We start from the raw sequence: 20,235 nt of genomic DNA, 5'->3' as shown, positions 1-20,235 counted from the left end.
ACTGAGAACCATGGTCTGCCATTTTGGGAGTTGAATTGTAAGAAAAGTAAGGGTGTCTGTGTGCATCTAACCACGCACCTGCAGCTAGAATTCGACTTTTGGCGCAACAAGATTTATCATTGGTGATGAAAGTTGAGTTTGGTAACTACAATGTAAATTCACCAAAACAGTTTTCAGAAATTCACAAAACCAATGAACCAAACAGTCGCACACTTAATGAGGTCCCACTTTAACAGGTCCCACTTTAACAGGTCACACTGATCGACAAAAGCAAGACTTGCACAGTCCATTAGAAAATACGTATTACTTTAGATTTAACTACAATTATGACACCATCTTTACCAGTTAACTAGAATTACTGTTGCAAAGCATATGAAACATATTATGGACTTCAGTCCAATTATTGGTAATTCCCAATTTGGATTGAAAAGTAATCACAGTTAATAACAAACAAACTATGAATTAAAATATAAATTGACTATCAAACTCTTTCAATAGAACTTTGCTCCAATTGACAAATTTAAAAACCCTCAAAGTCATTCATGGTTGAATGATGTCCTACATGTCTGTCTATTGAAGTTGACACATGCGTGACAAACGCAACCCTTGTAGACTTGTCACTCCAGGAAAGAATCAATTATGGAAGGTGTGTATAAAGACTGTTTCAAATGTTTTTAATTTGATCTGCACATTACCACAGCAGGATCACTAAAGTTTGTCCAATTATGGGTATTTTCGTAAATAAACACGTTAATTTGGAGTTAAACATAACAACTATGGACTAGAGTGGGACTTGAACCAGCGACGTACGGGTTAACCTGCCGGCACTCCTGGCCAACTGAGTTATCCAGCCCTATCAGAAGCCATTCAACTCTTAACACGTAGCAAGGGATCACACCTCAGTGTATGATACAACCTGGGAAGTGGTTGCAGAAGGATCACCTTAAAGGAACACGTTGCCTTGGATCGGTCGAGTTGGTCTTTGAAAAGCGTTTTTGACCGTTTATTATAAAATGCATATGGTTAGAAAGATGATGTAAAAGTAGAATACAATGATCTACACAAATACGCCTCGAAATTGCGTGGTTTTCTTTTTACCTCGTCCAATAACACGGCCGGCCATTTATGGGGGTCAAAATTTTGACCCCCATAAATGGCGGACCGTGATAGTTCGCGACGTAAAAAGAAAACCGTGCAATTTTGAGAGATACTTGTGTGGATCATTATATTCTACTTTTAAAACATCTTTCTAACCATATACGTTTCATAACAAACGGTTTCAAACGCTTTTTATAGACCAACTCGTCCGATCCAAGGCAACGTGTTCCTTTAAGGGGATGTGACTTTTTGTTTCCTAATCAAGTAATAAACCACAAGGGAAACTGACTCGATAAAGTTTTTAATTTTCCCAGTCAGTTTCCCTCGTGCTGGTTTATTGATAATCAACAGAGTGTCACCGTGGTCCAGTGGTGATACTGCAGGACTTGCAATCACAGGGTTGTGGGGATGAATCCTACCAAAGCATACCGCTGACTTCACAATAAAAAGGACAATTTTTTTTATCAAGTCACTGAATCACAATTTCTTGATTTGTGCAATTCATAACCCAAGCCGCAGGGCTGTATGCTTCGTTTTGGAAAGGGCAAGGGAACCAAGGCATTTTCTTTTTGGTAAAGGGCACCTAAATGTGGAAATTGCAAGTTTGTACTGGAGCATTTCAAGGGCACCAAGGCAATGACCAGGGGACACAGAGGCAATCGCCTTCGTTGCCTCCGTGAAGTATCAGGCCTGCAAGCCATATCCCCTTTCGGGAGTTTAACAAGTTCCCCTGACAGGATGTTAATCACAGAGGCAACCATCTCCATGCCCTTGGTCCTTGCCTTGGTGCCCCTTGAAATGTTCAGTAATAATCTTTATTTTCCTCACAGAGGTACCGAGGTATGATTTTATAAAGAATAATTCATTGAGGACCATTACAAGAATAAGAGAATAAAAGTAAATAACAGGGATATATTGTTTTAAGTTTAAAACAAAAATGTTGTGATCACAAACTTAAAGACACTGGACACTATTGGTTATTGTCAAAGACCAGTCTTCTCACTTGGTGTATCTCAACATGTGCATAAAATAGCAAACCTGTGAAAATTTGAGCTCAATCGGTCATCGAAGTTGCGAGATAATAATAAAAGAAAAAACACCATTGTCACACGACGCTGTGTGCTTTCAGATGCTTGATTTCAGGACCTCAAATTCTAAATCTGAGGTCTCAAACTCAAATTCGTGGAAAAGTACTTCTTTCTTGAAAACTACGTCAATTCAGAGGGAGCCGTTTCTTGCAATGTTTTATACTATCAACCTCTCCCCATTACTCGTTACCAAAAAGGTATAATGCTAATAATTATTTTGAGTAAATACCAGTAGTATCCACTGCCTTTAAAGGAACAATATAAATATAAAGTTTACTTTTTTTAATGGTAAACTTTCACACAAAAACAATGCACCATCCAAGACCAACCAACCAGTTAACTTTTGTTTTTTTTAGTATGGCAGTTCAAAGACACAATGATGACTTCCGGGGCCTTTTGCTTTTTTCTGAGAGTTTATTTTAGAGACTGACAACATTCCGTTATATCAGCATTAAAAAAAAATATATAAAACCAATGAGCTTTCAGTATTAAAAAAAAATAAAAAAGGTTCCTCTACCTCGATGTAAATGTATTCCCGAGTTAAAAGAATTGCTATTGCCCTACATCACTCAAAGGTTCCCGAGTTGTTTACGCTAAAAAAATACAACACAACAACAAACAGTTCAAGTTGAAGAATAATTTAGTACTAGCAAGGAATTGATGACATAAAAATAGAGGAAAGATGAGTGGATGTATAAACTTATCTTTATATGATTGCATTTCAATCCCCCAGTTGCCAACCCCCCCCCCCCCAATCCCAGGGAGCGTTCCAGGGACAAAAAAGGTCCACCAAAGGTCGAGTGATGTCATGCACTTGCTGCAGATTGTGCAGAAATGAATAAAATACGATCTAATACATCAAATTGTATACTTTACTTCTCCCAGTCCAAAAGGTCAAAATTATCAACAAAGTGGTTGCATATAAAGCTCATAATCCAGTTGTTTATAAGTCCGTTGAGCTTGGATCTTTCTTGATTAGCCCATAGCGGGTGATGGGTTCAATGTTATATCATATGATTTAATGGGCAGTTTACTAGACGATTGCCAACATTAACAGGTTCCCCTTGGGTGAAGCAAGCACATTCAACCCCAATTGGAGTATGAATGGCATGGACTGAATGAAAATTAAATCCAATTGTATTTTTTTATGTTCTTTTGTATGGTCACTTTTTTTGTACATTTGCACTTAGTTTCTTCCCGGTGACAGAGTAAAACCGGGTTCATACTTCACACAAATTAACAGCCAAATTTCTCTGTGACACAATGGGGAAACAGCGTGCCTAATATTGCTGGCAGATTATAAGTTGCTTTGCAGTTAATTCTTTCGAATGAAGTAAGATCTCCGCTTGAAGGTATTTTTGGTTTTTGGTTTTATGGGAGCGGGCATCTTCTCTCCTCTCAAATAAAAACTGAATATCATTGTCTGGGTATTTTAGTGTCAAGTGTTTGACTAAAATATTTAGTATTTTGATTTGTTACCTCGTTAGTTTTTTGAGGTCATGGGTTGTTAGGGACGTGAAAAGGTATGCCTACATTGTACATGTACACTACGTGTACACATTTGTTTTATAAACAAAAGCACATAATATAGCGCTAACAACAATGTAAAATTGGGTGCAACCATGAGTGCACAAAACTTACTTTTCTTTGTCCAATGTCTAATCATTAGTAAACTTTTTTTAAAATACTTTGGCTGAAATTCCAAAACCAATCACTTAAATTACTTAAACCAAATGAATAACACACAATTTAGATTAAGAAGAACAAGAAAAGTTAAGGAATAACACTTTCTTAAATATAGAATATATTATATTCTTCTGTACAACATCCGGCAATCAGACGAATTAAATTTCCTGGAACAGCAAAACCAAAAAGCAAAATCAATTTTATAGGGGATATTTATAACATCCGACGCAAACCAAACCGACAATGCGAGGGGCTACATTGTAGAATTTACTCCAAGTTGTATACACACAATGGCACACAGCAGAGAAAACATGCAGCTTCCCTCTGACATTTATCCAGAGAGTTGTGTAAACAAGGAATGCAACTCTTGTTTAGATTCCCCTTTCCATTAATCTTCAATACAGTTGTTATTATGCTAATGTTGTTGGCTTGTTTATCCAGTGCAAGCTACATACTGGGGTCAGTAATTTAATCTTGCTAGACCGTACCATCTTGCAAGAAGGGTGGATTTTGTTGTTTCTGAGGGTTAAAAATGTATTGAACAATTGAAGAACATGCGGCAACGGATGCCAAGTTTTGCTGTACACAAGGGACCACAAGGAAATTTAAGACAGTGACTATAAAAAGAAAACAACTGGGAATTCATTTTGTACTACATGTATCTACAGATACAGAAAACTTGGTTTTCATCTTGGACAAAAATCGTTAGAAAAACTGATATTACTTTTTATCTACAAGCCAATGTCTCTATCATTGTAATGTAAGTGACCATTTAAAAATAATTATCTGGATTTAAACTGACTAACCCAAACTAAAACGAGATTTAACAGCCTCTTCAGACAAAAGAAAGTCTAACATGTTGAACAAGGGATGCAGTTTTCTTCCCAATGCAAATCTGCTGTACTGAAGCATTGGTTGTAAGTTGTGCAAAAGACAGCCAATCAGAAGAGCCCTATGCAAATGAGACTTTCACCTTACAGAGCTCTACAAGGGGAGCTTGCACTGAAAACTCTGTATTTTATTCCTTCTTTGATCATGGTTGTTTCATTTGAAAACAAAATAACAAACAATCTGCCTTGTATGTTGTTGTTGCTTCTTAAATAAAGTACTTCAAGGTAAAAACTCACATAGGCCTACTAATTGTGTTTTAAAATATTTGATACGAGTTAATAGTAAAAACTGATGGAAATTTCAATGTACATAAAATATATGAAGTAAATGATTTTTTGTACATTTTAATATTTGTACATTACTGAATTATCGGCAAACCTGTACAATTGGAATAATTCAAAGCATTTTTTTATGGCAGCTTTGTGCAATTTTGTCCTTTGTTTTACAAAAACAATCAACCCTTTATATTGCCTTTGAACTTTCCTCCCTACATCCTGTACTACAAATGCTGCACAGAGGGCCCCTAGGTTATTTCAAATCAACAGTTCCAGTCTGAACTTCAGACAAAGCCTCTAAACATCTTTTCTCTTAGAACCTGGCCACAACTTTCCCACCAAACCCCTGATCAAATTGGACATTCAGCGCAGAGAAAAGGCAGGATAAATACTAAGTGGGGCAAGAACCTCCATTGCACAAACAACACTAACGGCAGGTTGGCAGCTGTGCATTCAAAACCTTGTTGTTATATGCTCCGATAAATGAACCAGCAAGACTTGGCCATTTTACTGGGTAAACAACAGCGAACACAAAACAAGCAGTGGGTAAACAAACACACCCAACCTCAGCCAATTTCATATTGAGAGGCCTGTGTGGTCGATGCGACTCGCTGGGGAAGAGAGTTTGCCAAGTGTATATTATTCTTATGACTATGGACATCATCTTTATTTCATTTGGCCGATTGTATTACACTTAGCAGGCAACAAAGTAAAAGCACAACATTAACAGTCATTATATTAGAGTGATTAACATTTTAAAGGTGTAGGGATTTTTTAAGTCAGGGCTGGTGTTTTGTTATAGAATTGTTGGGTTATAGGTAATTACAACTACACAAGCCATCTAAACCTATGCAAGCCTGAAGTGGTAAAAACATGAAAATGCATCAATTTTTTTCTTCTTCTGGAAACGAATTTTGATAGATGAATGCTGTTTCAATACAAAAATACAAAAACTTTTTGTGTAACAGCTATTGCAATGGACAGTGCACAAAACACATAAAATATGCAAAATTGTTTGTACATGGCTGATGGACGTGATATAATTATGTTGGGATCACAACCAATTTCATTCTTAGTCGAGGCAACAAAGGCGATTGCCTCCATGCCCCTGGTCATTGCAGTGGTGTCCTTAAATTTCCTCTTCTTAGGGCATCCTTGACCCAGAAGAAAATGCCTTGGTGCCCTTGCCCTTTCAAAAAAACGAAGCTTACAGGTCTGTATAAACTCCTGTCAAATTGGTCAACAATTGGACCTAGCATCCCTAATAGACTGTACAGTTTTGCACTAATCAAAGATATTTGTAAACCTTGGGTTCCCACGCTTAGGCATAAAAATAAAATCTTGCACTGCAACATCCAAATCAGATCAAATTCATCAGTCTATTCATCGACAGCAAGCAAGTCACATGAAAGTTTTGAATTTAATACATAGACCCCCAACGAGTCGTTCAAAACTGTACTAGTTCATGCACTGTATCTGGGCCCAATTTCATGGCTCTGCTAACTGTAAGCACAGAATCGGCGCTTACGGAAGCAGGGAATTCTGTGCTCATGGCAAACGTGTTTCACGGGTTAGCAGCAAATATGGGCTTCTGCGCGTGCATACTTAACATTTCTAGGCATTCTAAGCTTACAAGGCTAGCGCAGAAATTCTTCGCTTGCACGTAAGCGGGGAATCGTGATCATAAGCACAGACTTTGGCGGTAAGCATAGCCATGAAAATGGGCAATGGTCTACACCATTAGAAATGTTCCCATCACAACATTTAACTTTCCCCCAATGTAAGTTCCTAAAAAGTTGATGGTGTAGTACTTAAAAAGCTATCAAACTATTTACAGATTTCATCCTTCAAAGGGCAAGGGCAAGATGGGTATTACATGTATAACCACATCATCCATAAAAGCTTTGCTGCTGTATTGGTCATTAAACCAACACAAAATCAAAATAAAATGTCTGATTTCATGAAGAAATGATTTGGGGTGAAACGAAGAAAATTTACTAGAATCAATTACCTCCTTTTTTCCAAACTCAGATACTGATAAAAAAAAACGTTAAATGCAGTGGAAAGACATTGGAAGACCAAGTCTTGGGTTCAAGCTAATACTTAAAATCATCCTTACAGCTAAGAGCTGAATTGGGAAGGACGCGGCTACAACATGTTTGAGAAATAAGCATGCAAGGGCGCCTTTGGCAGCAAGCCACAATCCACATCAACCCATTTTAATGACCACGGAGCACAGCCAAAGATCGAAAGTGTTTGATTTTTTCCCGAGGGAGGAAAACTAAACCAAACGCACAACTCAACTCAAGGCCCTGGCTGGGTATCGAACCAGGGGTGGATTTCACAAAGAGTTAGGACTAGTCTTAACTCGAGTTAGGACCAGTTACTCGTCCTAACTTAGGACCATCCATGCAATTTGTATATAGGACTAGAACTCTTTGTGAAATCGACCCCAGGTCATCTTTCACCTTGGTGAGAGGCGAGCGCTTTACGCAAGCCAGCCATGCCATTATTATCAAACCCTAAATCAAAATGTACAACAATACACAACAGACGACATATTTAGTGACATGGTGTGCTCTAACATTTTTGGAAACCTTCATGAAGGGTTTCATTTACTGCTTTAATTTGTGGAGGAAACAAAATAAAATTACGATCCAAATGTCCACCATGTCTATTGTCTCGTAGGTTAATTGAACATCGCGAGTCTTTTTGGGACCGTAATTTTGAAAATACTTTGTTCTGCTAAGCTACTACTACCTATGTCCAATGGCTACTGTAAACAAACTGCTTCGCTAGATATTTCTCAGCCAAATGATTACAAATTTGCCAGAAAAAAGTCAGAAAGGCAAAAGAAGTGACATGCTTAAAAATCCAATAAATGAAAGTAGCAAGTTAACCATGCAGTGGCACACTTCATGGATTCTATTGTAACTTGTGCCGTTTTGTTTCTTTCGTTAATGGTTCAGTCAAACACACAGTAAACTAGGCCTATAATGGTACCGTTAATGGTTCAGTCACACACACAGAAAACTAGGCCTATAATGGTTTCCACATCTCGGATGTTTATTTATCATACATGTATCAAATTCCAAAATCATGGAGTTACGGTGCACAAACTTCCAGACCATGATGGATATTTGCAGAGAGAAACTGCAAGTGGCTGGAAGACCGTTCAAATATTTAGGAATGTGAAATTCTTTTTTTAAAAACAAAACAACTTGTCAACTTGTCAAAGACGACTAAAACCGATAAAACTTTGGTATCCGACTGACACTTCTTCATTCATTATGAAATAAAACTGACTTACTTTCGTGCAAATTATACATTGCTTTTTGTTATTAAATGAGTGAAATGTAAACATTTTCGGGTCAGTTGCAAATATGGATTTTTTTGTGTGTGTATGTAGTATTAGTAAAAAAAACATACTCTGCTTAATTGTCATTCAAAACAAACAGCTTTTATTTTAAGTGGTAACCAAAAAAAGTGGCCGACAATTAATTGCTTGGCCTGCAATGCAAGCTGGCAAATTGCTGGCTGGAATTCAGGAAATGTTGGGCACTTCTTACTACTGTCGTGACTGTACTGGATGGACAGTACAAATACAAATCCATGAAATACAGCAAACTCTAACACTCCATGCTCTTGCGTATCAATCATAACATTTAACATTGACAAATTATCTTTACCCATCAAGAAGTCACAGGCCTATTCATACAGAAATAATCACAGCACACACGACTACAGTCACTGGTCAGGGCCTAAAATAACAACACAAAACAACAGACATCTCTGTCTGACCGTCGTACACCTACTCCCTACTAGCACATTATCTTCTACTGTCTGTGGTTACTGACCAATTCACACAGTATTCTCATGTCAGTAACCTCCACAAATTCTTCAAGCTTAGCGAACATACAACCAATTCATTTTCATTATGTGCAGACGAGAAAGTTTACACGGTTATCTACCCTGTTGCCTTCGCCATCCATAACCCACGTTGTTGTGCAGCGCACATGCACATGCAAAAGCGTTGAGGAAAATGTGTTGTTCACTATGCAAATTTATTTATTCTAGATGCAGAGAAAGACTTCATGCCACAAACAACAACAAAAATACATATTAAGAATAAAACAGTTTTGCTGCGGTAGAGCGTCACACAGTGTGAAATTATAATGAATCTCTCAGTTGGTACCTACCTTGGAATTTCTTGAGGAGAATTGCACTCGACGTTGAGCAAGGTAGCGAAATTATCTTGATTTGGAGGCAAGCTTGAGACATTGAATCTTGTGTACTGCAACTGCAAAACCTCATCTCGATAAACAAAACCAATTATCCGTCCGCCTTACACGAGCTCGACTTCTGCTGAACCCCGCATTCAAACGTCTTTTACAGCAACATTCTGGCATAGGAATCCATTCAGAGTACATCGGACATTATGTCTGTAATCCCAAAATTAATGTTTTCGCTTGAACACTTTTGTGTTGGATAATTTAAGGACTATTTTAGCTTGAAATGTTATTGTTGTTTGTAGTCGCGCTCAGTCTATAATCATGACGTCAACTTAACCTACTATGTAAACAAGCATGCATGTGTGTGTGAATGCAGTGTTGACACGCTGCTGATGTACGGACACACGCGGATGGGATGTACAGTGTGTATGTGAATACAAAACAGCGAATGGTGTGTGTCGACTGCAAACCAAGAATCGTGGCTTCAAATACGGCAACGGAGTTACTTTGGTTATGGTTTGTCACGAAAGTTGAAGTATTTTGTCATCCTAGTCAAATCGATCATTGCAAAATGACTCTATGTAGATATACATACCGTGCATGTACAAACGCACTCAATTTAGATGATAAATTTGGCCACGTTTGTTTTTGGTGGCTAGCGATCGAGGGTGAAATGTTTTTGCACTTTGATAGCTGGTACTATGCGGGATCCACACTACTGCTATCGTGGCCTAGCATTCAGCGGGAACCAACGCATTTTGTTGCTTGAACCCCTGGCATATTTTTGTCAGTCGGGGTAGTGTTTTTGGCATGGCGGATATGATGTGATTTAGAATATCGGGAAACTGGGGGAATTAATCATTGCCGATTTTTGTTTTTGACTAAGTTGAATATAACCACAACATAATAAATCGTAGGATGGGAAAATATAGGGTGGCTAGAGGCCACAAAACAAGGGTTAAGAAAAACTGAGGACTTCAGCTCATAATATGACATAATGTCAAGTGTATTTCACCATGATTTCACAGATAGATGAGCAGGGAATTCTGCTTGCGCGCACGTAGTCCAATCTACCCCAGGAAATGTATTCACTTATGACTAGCACAGAAATTCAGCGCTTGCTCTGTATGCTAACAACCGTGATTCAGCGTTAAGCTGAGCCATGAGATTGGGTCCTGGCAACTTACGCAATTTCAATTTTTATCTATTTATCACATTCTTAGACTATAGAGTTAGTGACTTAGTGTCAGCCTTTCCCGCGTCAAGATCCTCCACCAATAGTTACATGTACGTGAAAAAGGGTTCGTGTAAGAAGACAACAGTAAAACTGTAGTTGTAAATTTGCAGGCACAACCAATGTAAAATCTCTTGTAAAATCTCTTGTGTTGGTTCCGAGAAGAACCGGTTTGGTCTCATCTTCGTTCTTGCACCAACACTTTGTTCTTTCACAAAAGAGTTTTAAACGAGGCTGTACCCGCATGTTACCTTGTTCCACTGATCCACATGATATCATGAAAAGCTTAAACTGTTAAGGCAGAATGTCTATTTTCTAAACCAGCAAGTAATGGTTGTTAAAGGAAGGTACTGAAAAGAATGAATGATCACATTGTGGTGAGGTTTTTGTGGTAGCACAGTGTCAATCTCTTTTGAGTAGTATAATTGGTTCAGAGAAGAACCAGTGGTTGGTAACTCAATGTGATCGTCTTCAAGGGGAAGATGATTAGAACATCGTGATTGTAAAGCCGAGTTGTCAACCACCGGTTCTTCTCAAAAACCGCCAACTACTCAAAAGAAATTTACACATGGTGCTACCGCAAAAACCTCACCCGAGTGTATTCCCGACATGCAAGGTTTCAAATCTTCCTGATCACATTTTGTTTTACAATGGTATAAATTATTGTATACACTCCTTGCATATGACATCCCAAGACCCAAACGGTGCCCTTACAGAGGTCAATGAAGACCTATATTTGTCTGAGTGTTGTGCATGGAACACCTGTGTATGGTTCCATTATTTGACCTCAACAGTGGCTGCCAATGCAAGGGGGTCTATTGCGGTCTCTCTTCTTGAGCACAGACATGATGAGTATTACTTTTGTTGTGTTCATACAGGTAAACCAGAGGTCGTAGTTCAAATCCTGCTCACTCAATTTGTCTTTGTTCAACCCCAAATTACAGATAAAGAAGATACAGTGCTTACTTATGACTAGAAGTGACCAGTAGAGGGCGCCTGATTGATTTATTGAGACCAGAGAGGTTTGTCTGTGTGACTCGACTGGACTAAAGAAACTGACCCGAGTGCTTCTGGTAATAACATTTCAATTCTTTGACACTTCAATAACACCCCCCCCCCCATTGTAATTGTAAAGTGCCATGGGTTGACACTTCTCTTCGGGGATGGTTCTCCAAAAAGTCTCGGACATTGTTGCACTGTTCTAATTTACCTTGAATAATCAACTATTTTTCCAGAATGCTGGTTTGATTCCCAACATGGCCAATCATAGTACCTGATTAGTGAGACACTGAAGTTATTGCTCCTTTTGGTGATGGAAGCAAGACCAAACAGATTCCATCCTCAATCTAGAAACCCTGTTTGATTCACATTCAGGACAATGAGCAAGCAAATTTCTAAAGTTGTCTAATTGGCAAATTTTTCAGACATTAACCCGAGACCTATACGTATGTACATTATAAGGAGGTACATTGACAAGGATACGATCTGGATTTGGATATATATTCTCAACACTCTTATTAGAGCCAAACGAGAAGAGAGAAGCAATAAAGAAATTGCAGTGTAGATGTGGGAGGAAAACCACAGAGGTTTATTCCAGGGAAAACCCACGTAGTAGTTTTCCGCCAAAAGATATTTATTCAAGGGAAAACCCACAGTCAAGTAGGGGACTGAAAGCCCAATACACATAGTGGGATTGAACCAGGATTCCAAAGGTGGAAGGTCAACCTAACCTCTCTACATGTCCATTGTCCAGCACTTGTCAGAGCTTTAGTCCTCTCTTGTATTGACTATGGCCTATGTCATTATTGGTCAAAAATCTTTCCCAGTGTAGCTAAAAAGCTAAAATTCCAAAGCATGCCTTTGTACCACCTTGTGTGATTTGCTAGTGATAGAGGGCGCCATATTCAACAAATAACCCATAATATAAATGAATAAAGTGAAAGAGAAGTCAAAGGGAACAGTTCGATAAGATTAAATCTTGTTTTAAACCTTATTGAGCAAAGAATTATATACCGACAGACTTTTTGATATGACATGGAGTAACCAAACTTCTAAAAGGTATTAGTTATTCACCCAAGTGACGATCACTGAAGAAATTAAGTCATTATGAGCTATGCTGTGGTTCTGGGTCAGCTACAGCTGCAGTTTGCAGTATAACATGTGGGTAAACTCCTTGTCATTAAGTGCCATTTGCATCAACAAGTTGGTCAAGTTTCTCACAAGAGCTGTATCAATCTGTACCATACATGTATATTTGGCCTCCTCAATTTTTCGTCCACAATTTCAAAGGCAATATAGAGGACTGACATGGCACTTAGAATCTGCATCACAAATAAATAAAAAGATGCCCAAAGAATAAGCTATATGAAATATATTAAACTTGCAGGTACAACCATATAATTCACTATTGAGGGAGTGTTGGCTCTGAAAAGAGCCGGTTTCGAACAGTATACTTGTATACAGTATGCTTGTCTATAGGAGAGATGACCAACATGATAATCACAAAACCAAACTGATATCAAGAAGTTAATGTATCTTCCCCTTCATCAACTGTTATTCAGGTGCACCATGTCTTCACCATGCTCATGCTGTGAAGAAGATTGCGAGAAGAAGGCCAGTGGGGTGGTGAAGGGAGTCCACGCTAAACTCCGCAAGAAGCTGAAAGAAGGTAGAAGCATGATGTATACAATCTGATGTTAAATACTCAGATTCTCTCAAAGTCTTTACTTGTTAAATTAATTGGGTTTCATCATGATCAAGACAAGCTGTGGGTTTTCTTTCTTGTGCATCTTTCGTTAGTGAGGTTTCTTTCTTTTAAGGTGAGGTTCGCTATAACACCATGTGTGAATCTCTTTTCAGTAGTGTTGGTTCTTGAAAAGAACTTGTGGTTGAAAACTCAAAATTGCGATCAGTATGCTCTGATCTTCTTCAGGGGAAGGATTTTTGTCGAGTTTTGTTGCAGCGATGATTTATGTGTTTTCCTTGTTTGTTTGCTTGTGTCTGGCAATAAATATTTGCATATCGAAAAATATTTGAAATAATTTGTGTTTGGCTGTTTTCACCATTTCCCAGTATATTTTTGACACACGTCAGTGAAGGCTGATTTATCTTGCACACTTGCAAGGTGAATCCACTTTGCTAGAGAGAGGAAGGAGTTACCTCGTTTAAAAAAATTAGAATCTCTATGGCAACAGAGGCCAACACCAGGGCAACATAGATCATGTTATTACTGTGTCAGGGGCCATCATGTGATTCCATGCATGGTATTGAGATCTTTCTTTTCGAACCATGGCCCAATTTCATGAAGCCTGTAAGCACAAAAACTTGCTAAGCACAGAAAAATATTGTTCAGAAGAATCAGGTTACCTGCCAACATTTTGTAAAACTAATATTATTGCGACTGGTGCCCTACTTATTTTGGGTTAGGTAGTGTTATGGGCTGCATGTTGTTTAACAGACTAAATAAACAGCATTTGTGTATAGCGCATATCACTGCTATTAAGTCCCCACGTATGCGCTTTATAGGAATAAAGAAAACAACAAGATACCAACAACTTTTGATAAAAAATCGTTCAACAAACTCAGGTATGCCACAGCTCAGCTGCAGCTACTTGAGAGATTGTGAGCTTCATGTGATTTACTGGTTAGAACCCATTAAGTAGTGATCAACACAGTGCCAGTGTATTATTTGTACATGTATCATATGGTAATGGCGCTACAGTCAAACGCATGGTGAGACCAAAGACCAACTTACCCCTTGCACAATGCCCAGTGCCCTTACACATGGCTAACCTGTCATTTCATTTGGTTTAATTTATTCTGGTTGTGAAGCCAAGGAATCACAGAAAAGTTAACGTAATCACTATCCAAGAACCCAATGTAGAGAAGACAAGGAAGGAAGTTTCAGTTTAGGTGTGAGAGAAAAAAAAACGAGAATCATTCCGGGACAAACCAATGCAGTCAGAGAGGGACTGAAAACCCAACCCACATAGTGCCCTCATCAGGCTTCGAACTGAGGTCCGATTGGTGGAAGGCAAGGAAAGATACCACTTCTGCAACCCGACCGCCCTAAACGTCACTCCACTCTTAAAATGGTGGAAATGGTATCCGCATTGTTTGAAGGTGTGTTCCAAATTGTGCAAGGGGTCAGAATACTCAATCTACTGTAAAAGGTATTTTTCTTATCATACCCAGTGCTGTGTGCCATTATGAATATGCTAAAGTACAAATTACATGTATCATTGTTGTGTAACATCTTTTAAGATACCTGTGATGTGTAAAAGTTGTGAATGTAGTGCATTCTGCTCTACCAGCCAGATTCCTAGTGATAATACTTGTGCTTACACACTGTGATCCATTTTTCAGCCCCTGAGTAAGTGGCAGCGCACTTGATTTGGGTTGACATCCCAAATCAGTTACGTTTAGCCATCTTGAATTGGCCTTGTTGTGATGTTAGGCGATCTCTCATAAATATGTAATAGTTGTACATAATTGTCACTTGAATTCATCTACAGCTTACATGTAGATGTAGGAAGTTCAAGAGTTCAATCCAATGAGTCAATAAATAAATCAATTTGGAACCAACAATCTGACAGTTATAGCTTTTTACCTTTACTAATGCAGACGTCTAATGCACCAATTATACCCTCCCCCAGTTATTATTTCCATCCAATTACAAAATATATTTTCCTCATGATTTCATGTACGCATCCCCCCCAAAAAACTTATTTGGGGCATGCCCACAAATTCAAACAATCATGTAAACGTAAATAAATCACATTAAAAAATACGACATCCTTTTTTTAATCCAAATCGGAACACCTTCCAGTGTGGGGAACTGTTCAATATAAAGCAATTTGTCAAGCCCCCCCCCCCAAACTTATTTGCCCTACAAAGTCAGGCAATAAATACATCCATCAACAATTAAAAGCTACCATAAATCATTCCATCGCGTGTCAATAGCACTAATCAAATGTGACACTCCTTGAGGAATGTCATCAGATCAGCGTTTTTTACTGGACTCCCCAAGGGACCATACTTCATAAAAGTTTGTCCACTAGTTCATCAGGGACCCATTTTTTATAGCTTGTTAGCGCACTCCAGTTTGCTTTCATGAAAACAGATTTACCGACCAAGATGCTGTTGTTTTTGATTGCTTTCTGACCTGTTTCAAGCTGACTTTGTCTGTAGAAAAGCTATTTTTGCTGATCGATATGTTCAACTTGGGGGCATTAGCGACTGGAAAGTCAGACACTTGCCTCAATAATTGACAGCTATCTTATAGATCATCCATAAAATTAATGTCAACCAAAGGTTGATACTGGTTATGTATGTAATTGGACTGGCCTGATCTGATACACTTCAACAAAATGTACTTTATGTTGAAGAGATGAGTGTGCTTCAAACAACACAGTGAAGTCTGATTGATGAGGATGGTTGCTCTTTGTTAAAGACACTAGACACTATTGGTAATTGTCAAAGACCAGTCGCTTGGTGTATCTCAACATATGCATAAAATAACAAACCTGTGAAAATTTGAACTCTATATTGGTCTTCGAAGTTGGGAGATAACTATGAAACACCCTTGTCACTTAAAGTTGTGTGCTTTCATATGCTTGATTTCTAGACTACAAAATCTAATTCTGAGGTCTCAAAATCAAATTCGTGGAAAATAACTTCTTTCTCAAAAACTACACTACTTCATAGGCAGCCGTTACTCACAATGTTTTATACTATTAACAGCTCACCATTACTCATTACCAAGTTAGGTTTTATGCTAATATTTATTTTGAGTACTAATAGTGTCCACTGCCTTAAAAGGTTTTTATTTTTTGTCTAGTCTCCTGTTTTTCTCTCTTCCTATTCCAACTCTGGTCCTACAGGGATGAGAAATTTCAGACTTTTATCTGAATTCAAACTTAATATTTGCCTGGTGAGCAGTACTGCTGGTGTGGGAACCCATTTGTTTCCCTCCACATTATACATAAATCCCGCTACTACTTTTCAAGTGCTGAGGAAATTGTTCCTAAAAGCGCTACGGATGAAATCTATAAACTTCAGGGGTTACCGAAAGGTAGAAATGCCACCATTACAACTTGCCTCCTAATCTTTGCTTCCTAGTTTCAGACATTGTTGTCAGTAGTGACTCGATCACCCTGGTCTTACATCAACATGATTATAAACACATTGGACACACAGTACCAAGGCTAGAATAAAGTTTAGCCTATGTTTTTGTTGTGTTAATTTAGAGTTTGACAAAGTTGGATCTGAAAATGTTAACAAACCTTTTTCATTTGTTTGTGTTGTTTATTTTTTAATTTGTAATTTTTTTTATTTGTGGATATCTTGATGCCAGTATTACTTCTGTCACACATGTACATGACACAGGGCATGTATCTTGAATTAATTATTTCTCATAGTTTCGTTTCATTGCTGTCATGAAGGTATCTGATCTTTCAACAAATCAATTTTAACTTTGTTTTCAATCGTACTTCCTTGTTGTTCTTTGACAAACTACACCACCCAACACAACAGAAGGATCTGTTGTAAGCATGTTCATGTATGTAGACCTGATTTTGAAACCCAAGTTTATATCGTTTGTATTCATCAATAATCAAATTGGTGTTATGGTGGACTTTCCTACTGCTGAGTAGATATTCAGAATTCAAAGATCTATCACTTTCAGTGAAAATCCACTGCAGCCAGCACTTTTAGAATAGGTGAAATCTGCACATCTATTTACTGCCCTCTTGTGGCTGGCAACTGTCAGTTTTTAAGCAGAAATTGATTGAATTGAAAGTGGCCCTCTATTGTCAAAACATACAAGCCATGGTCGATAAACTGTATTACCTTTGGTGTTGAGGAGGAGGAGATCTACATGTTGGATTGCTGATGTCTAGCATGGTCTTAATAACCACCTTCCTCCACCATGGAGAAGTTTACCAACTGTGGATGATGACTGAAAGTGAAGTAAAGCATTGTAAAATTTGGGTAACATTTTTGTAAAATAATTCTAATTGATGGAGTAAGTTGTGATCAGCCCGGAGGCCAGTGTTTTTAGTGTCAGGCCAGTAAACTTATGCCCGCGCAAGTCTGGCATTCTTGTGGTTTATAAAAAATAAAACCTCACCTCATCTTAAGAAAGTATGTTCAAATGTTGACTTTTGTGTTCAGGAAATATTTGTTTCAGTTCTGTTGAGTGAGGAAGTATTACCCACAAGACAAACGGGATAAATCTTGTGTCACTTGCAAGTTCAAACTAAAAACTATTTTAATTGTGACACTCAAAATAGGCTGGGACTACTACTTTAGCTTATAGGATTGTGATTAACTGTACTAACGCGGAGTCAGTTCTTAAATTGGTCTCAACGTTCCGACTAGCTTGCTCTAGTCATCGCCAGGAGACTGTTCTAATATGTTCTGGTTGTGAACTACAAGCCCTGCAGTCTTGCGGACTTTCCCCCAAATTTGAGCCCTTAATGTGAAGATTGTTTATTTGAGAAAGAAGCATGTTTTTGTGTTACCTGATCATCTCAAGCATCACTGGTCCCACTTTCTGGAGGTTGTCACTGATGCATGGACTCTGATCTGTGATGGAAACAGGTGGAATGTAATGCAACATTTTTATTATTTCAAAACTTGACCTGGAAAAAGAGAGATGCCCCCAAAAGAAATTTATTTCCCAATCATATCAAAGACTTCTGAACACAAGTTAGTGTTTACCAACCAAAAACATGTGATATATGTGAAATTAAGCAATAATTTTTCAATAGTTGAATTAGCAGTTCTTGATTACATGAACCCAGACAAAAAGTCCCCCACCCCCTCCCCTGTCTCAAAACATGAACTGAGGTAGACACTCAACCTTTGAAAACAAAACTTCTTTGTCGAAGCCCTGTACGCTTTGTTTTTGAAAGGGCAAGGGCATCAAGGCATTTTCTCCTTAGTTAAGGGGAGTAAAATTGTAAATTTCTTCATAGTATTTCAAGGGCACCAAGACAATGACCCAGGGGGCATGGAGGCAATCTCCTCCTTTGCCTTCGTGAAGTATCAGGCCTGTAATGTCAGTTTTATCTGTGTCAACAGGTGTTGCTTTTAAACAGGTTGACAGGACAATAGCACCCACTGACTTAACTGATTGAACTTTCTGTTAATGCACACCCTGTGGCAGATGCCTATAGGTGCAACAGACACCTGTGACTCAACAACTATTTTTTAGGTTTGGTTTTCTGCTCATCCTGTCCGGTATGATCCAAATTCCCAGGTCTAGTAATATCTATAATGGCACTGCTGTTCCAGCTGGTGTATGCAGTCCCCTGTTATCCATTGTTCTTGCATGCATTGATCAGCTTGTCTCTATAGATTGTGTTTGAATATGAAGTCACCGTTCAATATCTGCCATACAACATGGCGTCTGTGCGCGTGTGTGTGCGTACTTGTGCCGTAGAAATCGAAACCGGGAATGCTGCGTGAGCGTGCTTCATTGATGTACGCGTTTAGACGCTCATACGGTTTGCCCTACAAGATGGCGACTTTCATAGCAAAAAGGGGTTATTCAATACGGTCTACAACGGTTTCCCTCCTTTGTCAACATCTTTGTTTGAGGGTGCCAGTCAGAAGCCATACAACCTCTAGTATAAAAGTGAGAACAATCAATGTATACATTTACAAGACTGCACGAGGCCAATATGTCAATGACTTAGACCCTGCAGAAATAGTCTTGCCAAAGATCTGCAGAGTTCCAGTCCAAGTTGCTACAAACAATCTGTTTTTAAAAAAAATGATTGGGGAAGGTTTACGGTTAGCAGGCCTGTTTATGCTTCGGGGAAGGGCACCAAGGCATTTTCTCCATGGCACCCTATGAGGGAATTGTAACTTTCCAATGGAGCATTTCAAGGGCACCAGGGGGCATGGGGCAATTGCCTCAGTGAAGTATCAGGTCTGGGCTACATGTAGATTGGTCTGATTTACAAGATCTGCTTTTATCAAGTCAAGTTCTGAGTCATCAGAGTTTGAGCTTGAGACCGAGTCTTGACACTTAAGCAAGACACTTTGCTATTATTGCTTCTTGTCGTCCAAGAGTAAATGGGTACCTGGGAGGGTGTGGATTGTTGGTGTTAAACGTAAACAACCTGTGGAGTTGAGATGGTTTTAGAAATGTTTTAGGGCCTGATGGAAAGTGGGTAAAGGGCATTTGAAGGGCCCACTTGACTTAATTCAATTAACACATTTATGACACATTCAACAACCCAAATTAGCGCCAATAACAGGAGGAAACTAGAAGAAATTATAGTTTTTGATGTGGGCAGAAAACCCATCCTATCAGGTAGTGACTGAGAACCCAACCCATATGCAAGGCTCTAGTCTGTGGTGGGATTTGAACCGGTGTCCACAGGAGAGGTGAAAAGGGGCATTATAAATACATTGTAGTTTAGAATATTTCTAGGTTAAAATAAACAGAAATAAAGAAAGTCAACTTCATGATTACAAGGGAAGAGATCAACAGATGGCTGAGACTTTCTTCATTAACACTTTCTTGAGTGCATGCGAACAGATGTATGACATAAATATGTGTGTCTTTAGCATGCAACATCAAAATGTGGTGCTACAACAAAACGTGCCACAACGACAACATCAAAACAAGTGATACAAAACCACAAATTGGAACATCCAGCTTCATTAAATTTGACAAGTATCAAGGCAAACACAGGGTATGTGATGAGTGAGAGATA

At 38.6% G+C, this 20,235-nt stretch overlaps 2 protein-coding genes across 3 annotated transcripts in view; one reads left to right on the top strand and one right to left on the bottom strand.

Annotated features, from left to right (window-relative positions):
* The window catches only part of LOC139954363 (uncharacterized), a 78,305-nt gene extending 68,927 nt beyond the window's left edge, over window positions 1-9,378 (bottom strand). The window contains exon 1 of the mRNA XM_071954124.1: window positions 9,238-9,378. The gene's annotated coding sequence lies outside the window, so the exon portion shown is untranslated. The remainder of the gene's footprint in view (window positions 1-9,237) is intronic.
* A 267-nt stretch (window positions 9,379-9,645) lies between these two features.
* The window catches only part of LOC139954365 (S-adenosylmethionine sensor upstream of mTORC1-like), a 46,949-nt gene continuing 36,359 nt past the window's right edge, over window positions 9,646-20,235 (top strand). Inside the window, exons 1-3 of one of the 2 annotated variants that reach the window (XM_071954125.1) lie at window positions 9,646-9,786; window positions 11,449-11,577; window positions 13,066-13,172. In XM_071954125.1, the coding sequence (XP_071810226.1) occupies window positions 13,073-13,172 (100 nt within the window). In that variant the 5' untranslated portion in view covers window positions 9,646-9,786; window positions 11,449-11,577; window positions 13,066-13,072. The other variant, XM_071954126.1, reaches the window with a different exon arrangement.

This window comes from Asterias amurensis, chromosome 2 (genome assembly GCF_032118995.1).
Source record: "Asterias amurensis chromosome 2, ASM3211899v1".
NCBI classification, from domain to species: domain Eukaryota; kingdom Metazoa; phylum Echinodermata; class Asteroidea; order Forcipulatida; family Asteriidae; genus Asterias; species Asterias amurensis.
This window is presented reverse-complemented; position numbering and strand designations above follow the sequence as displayed.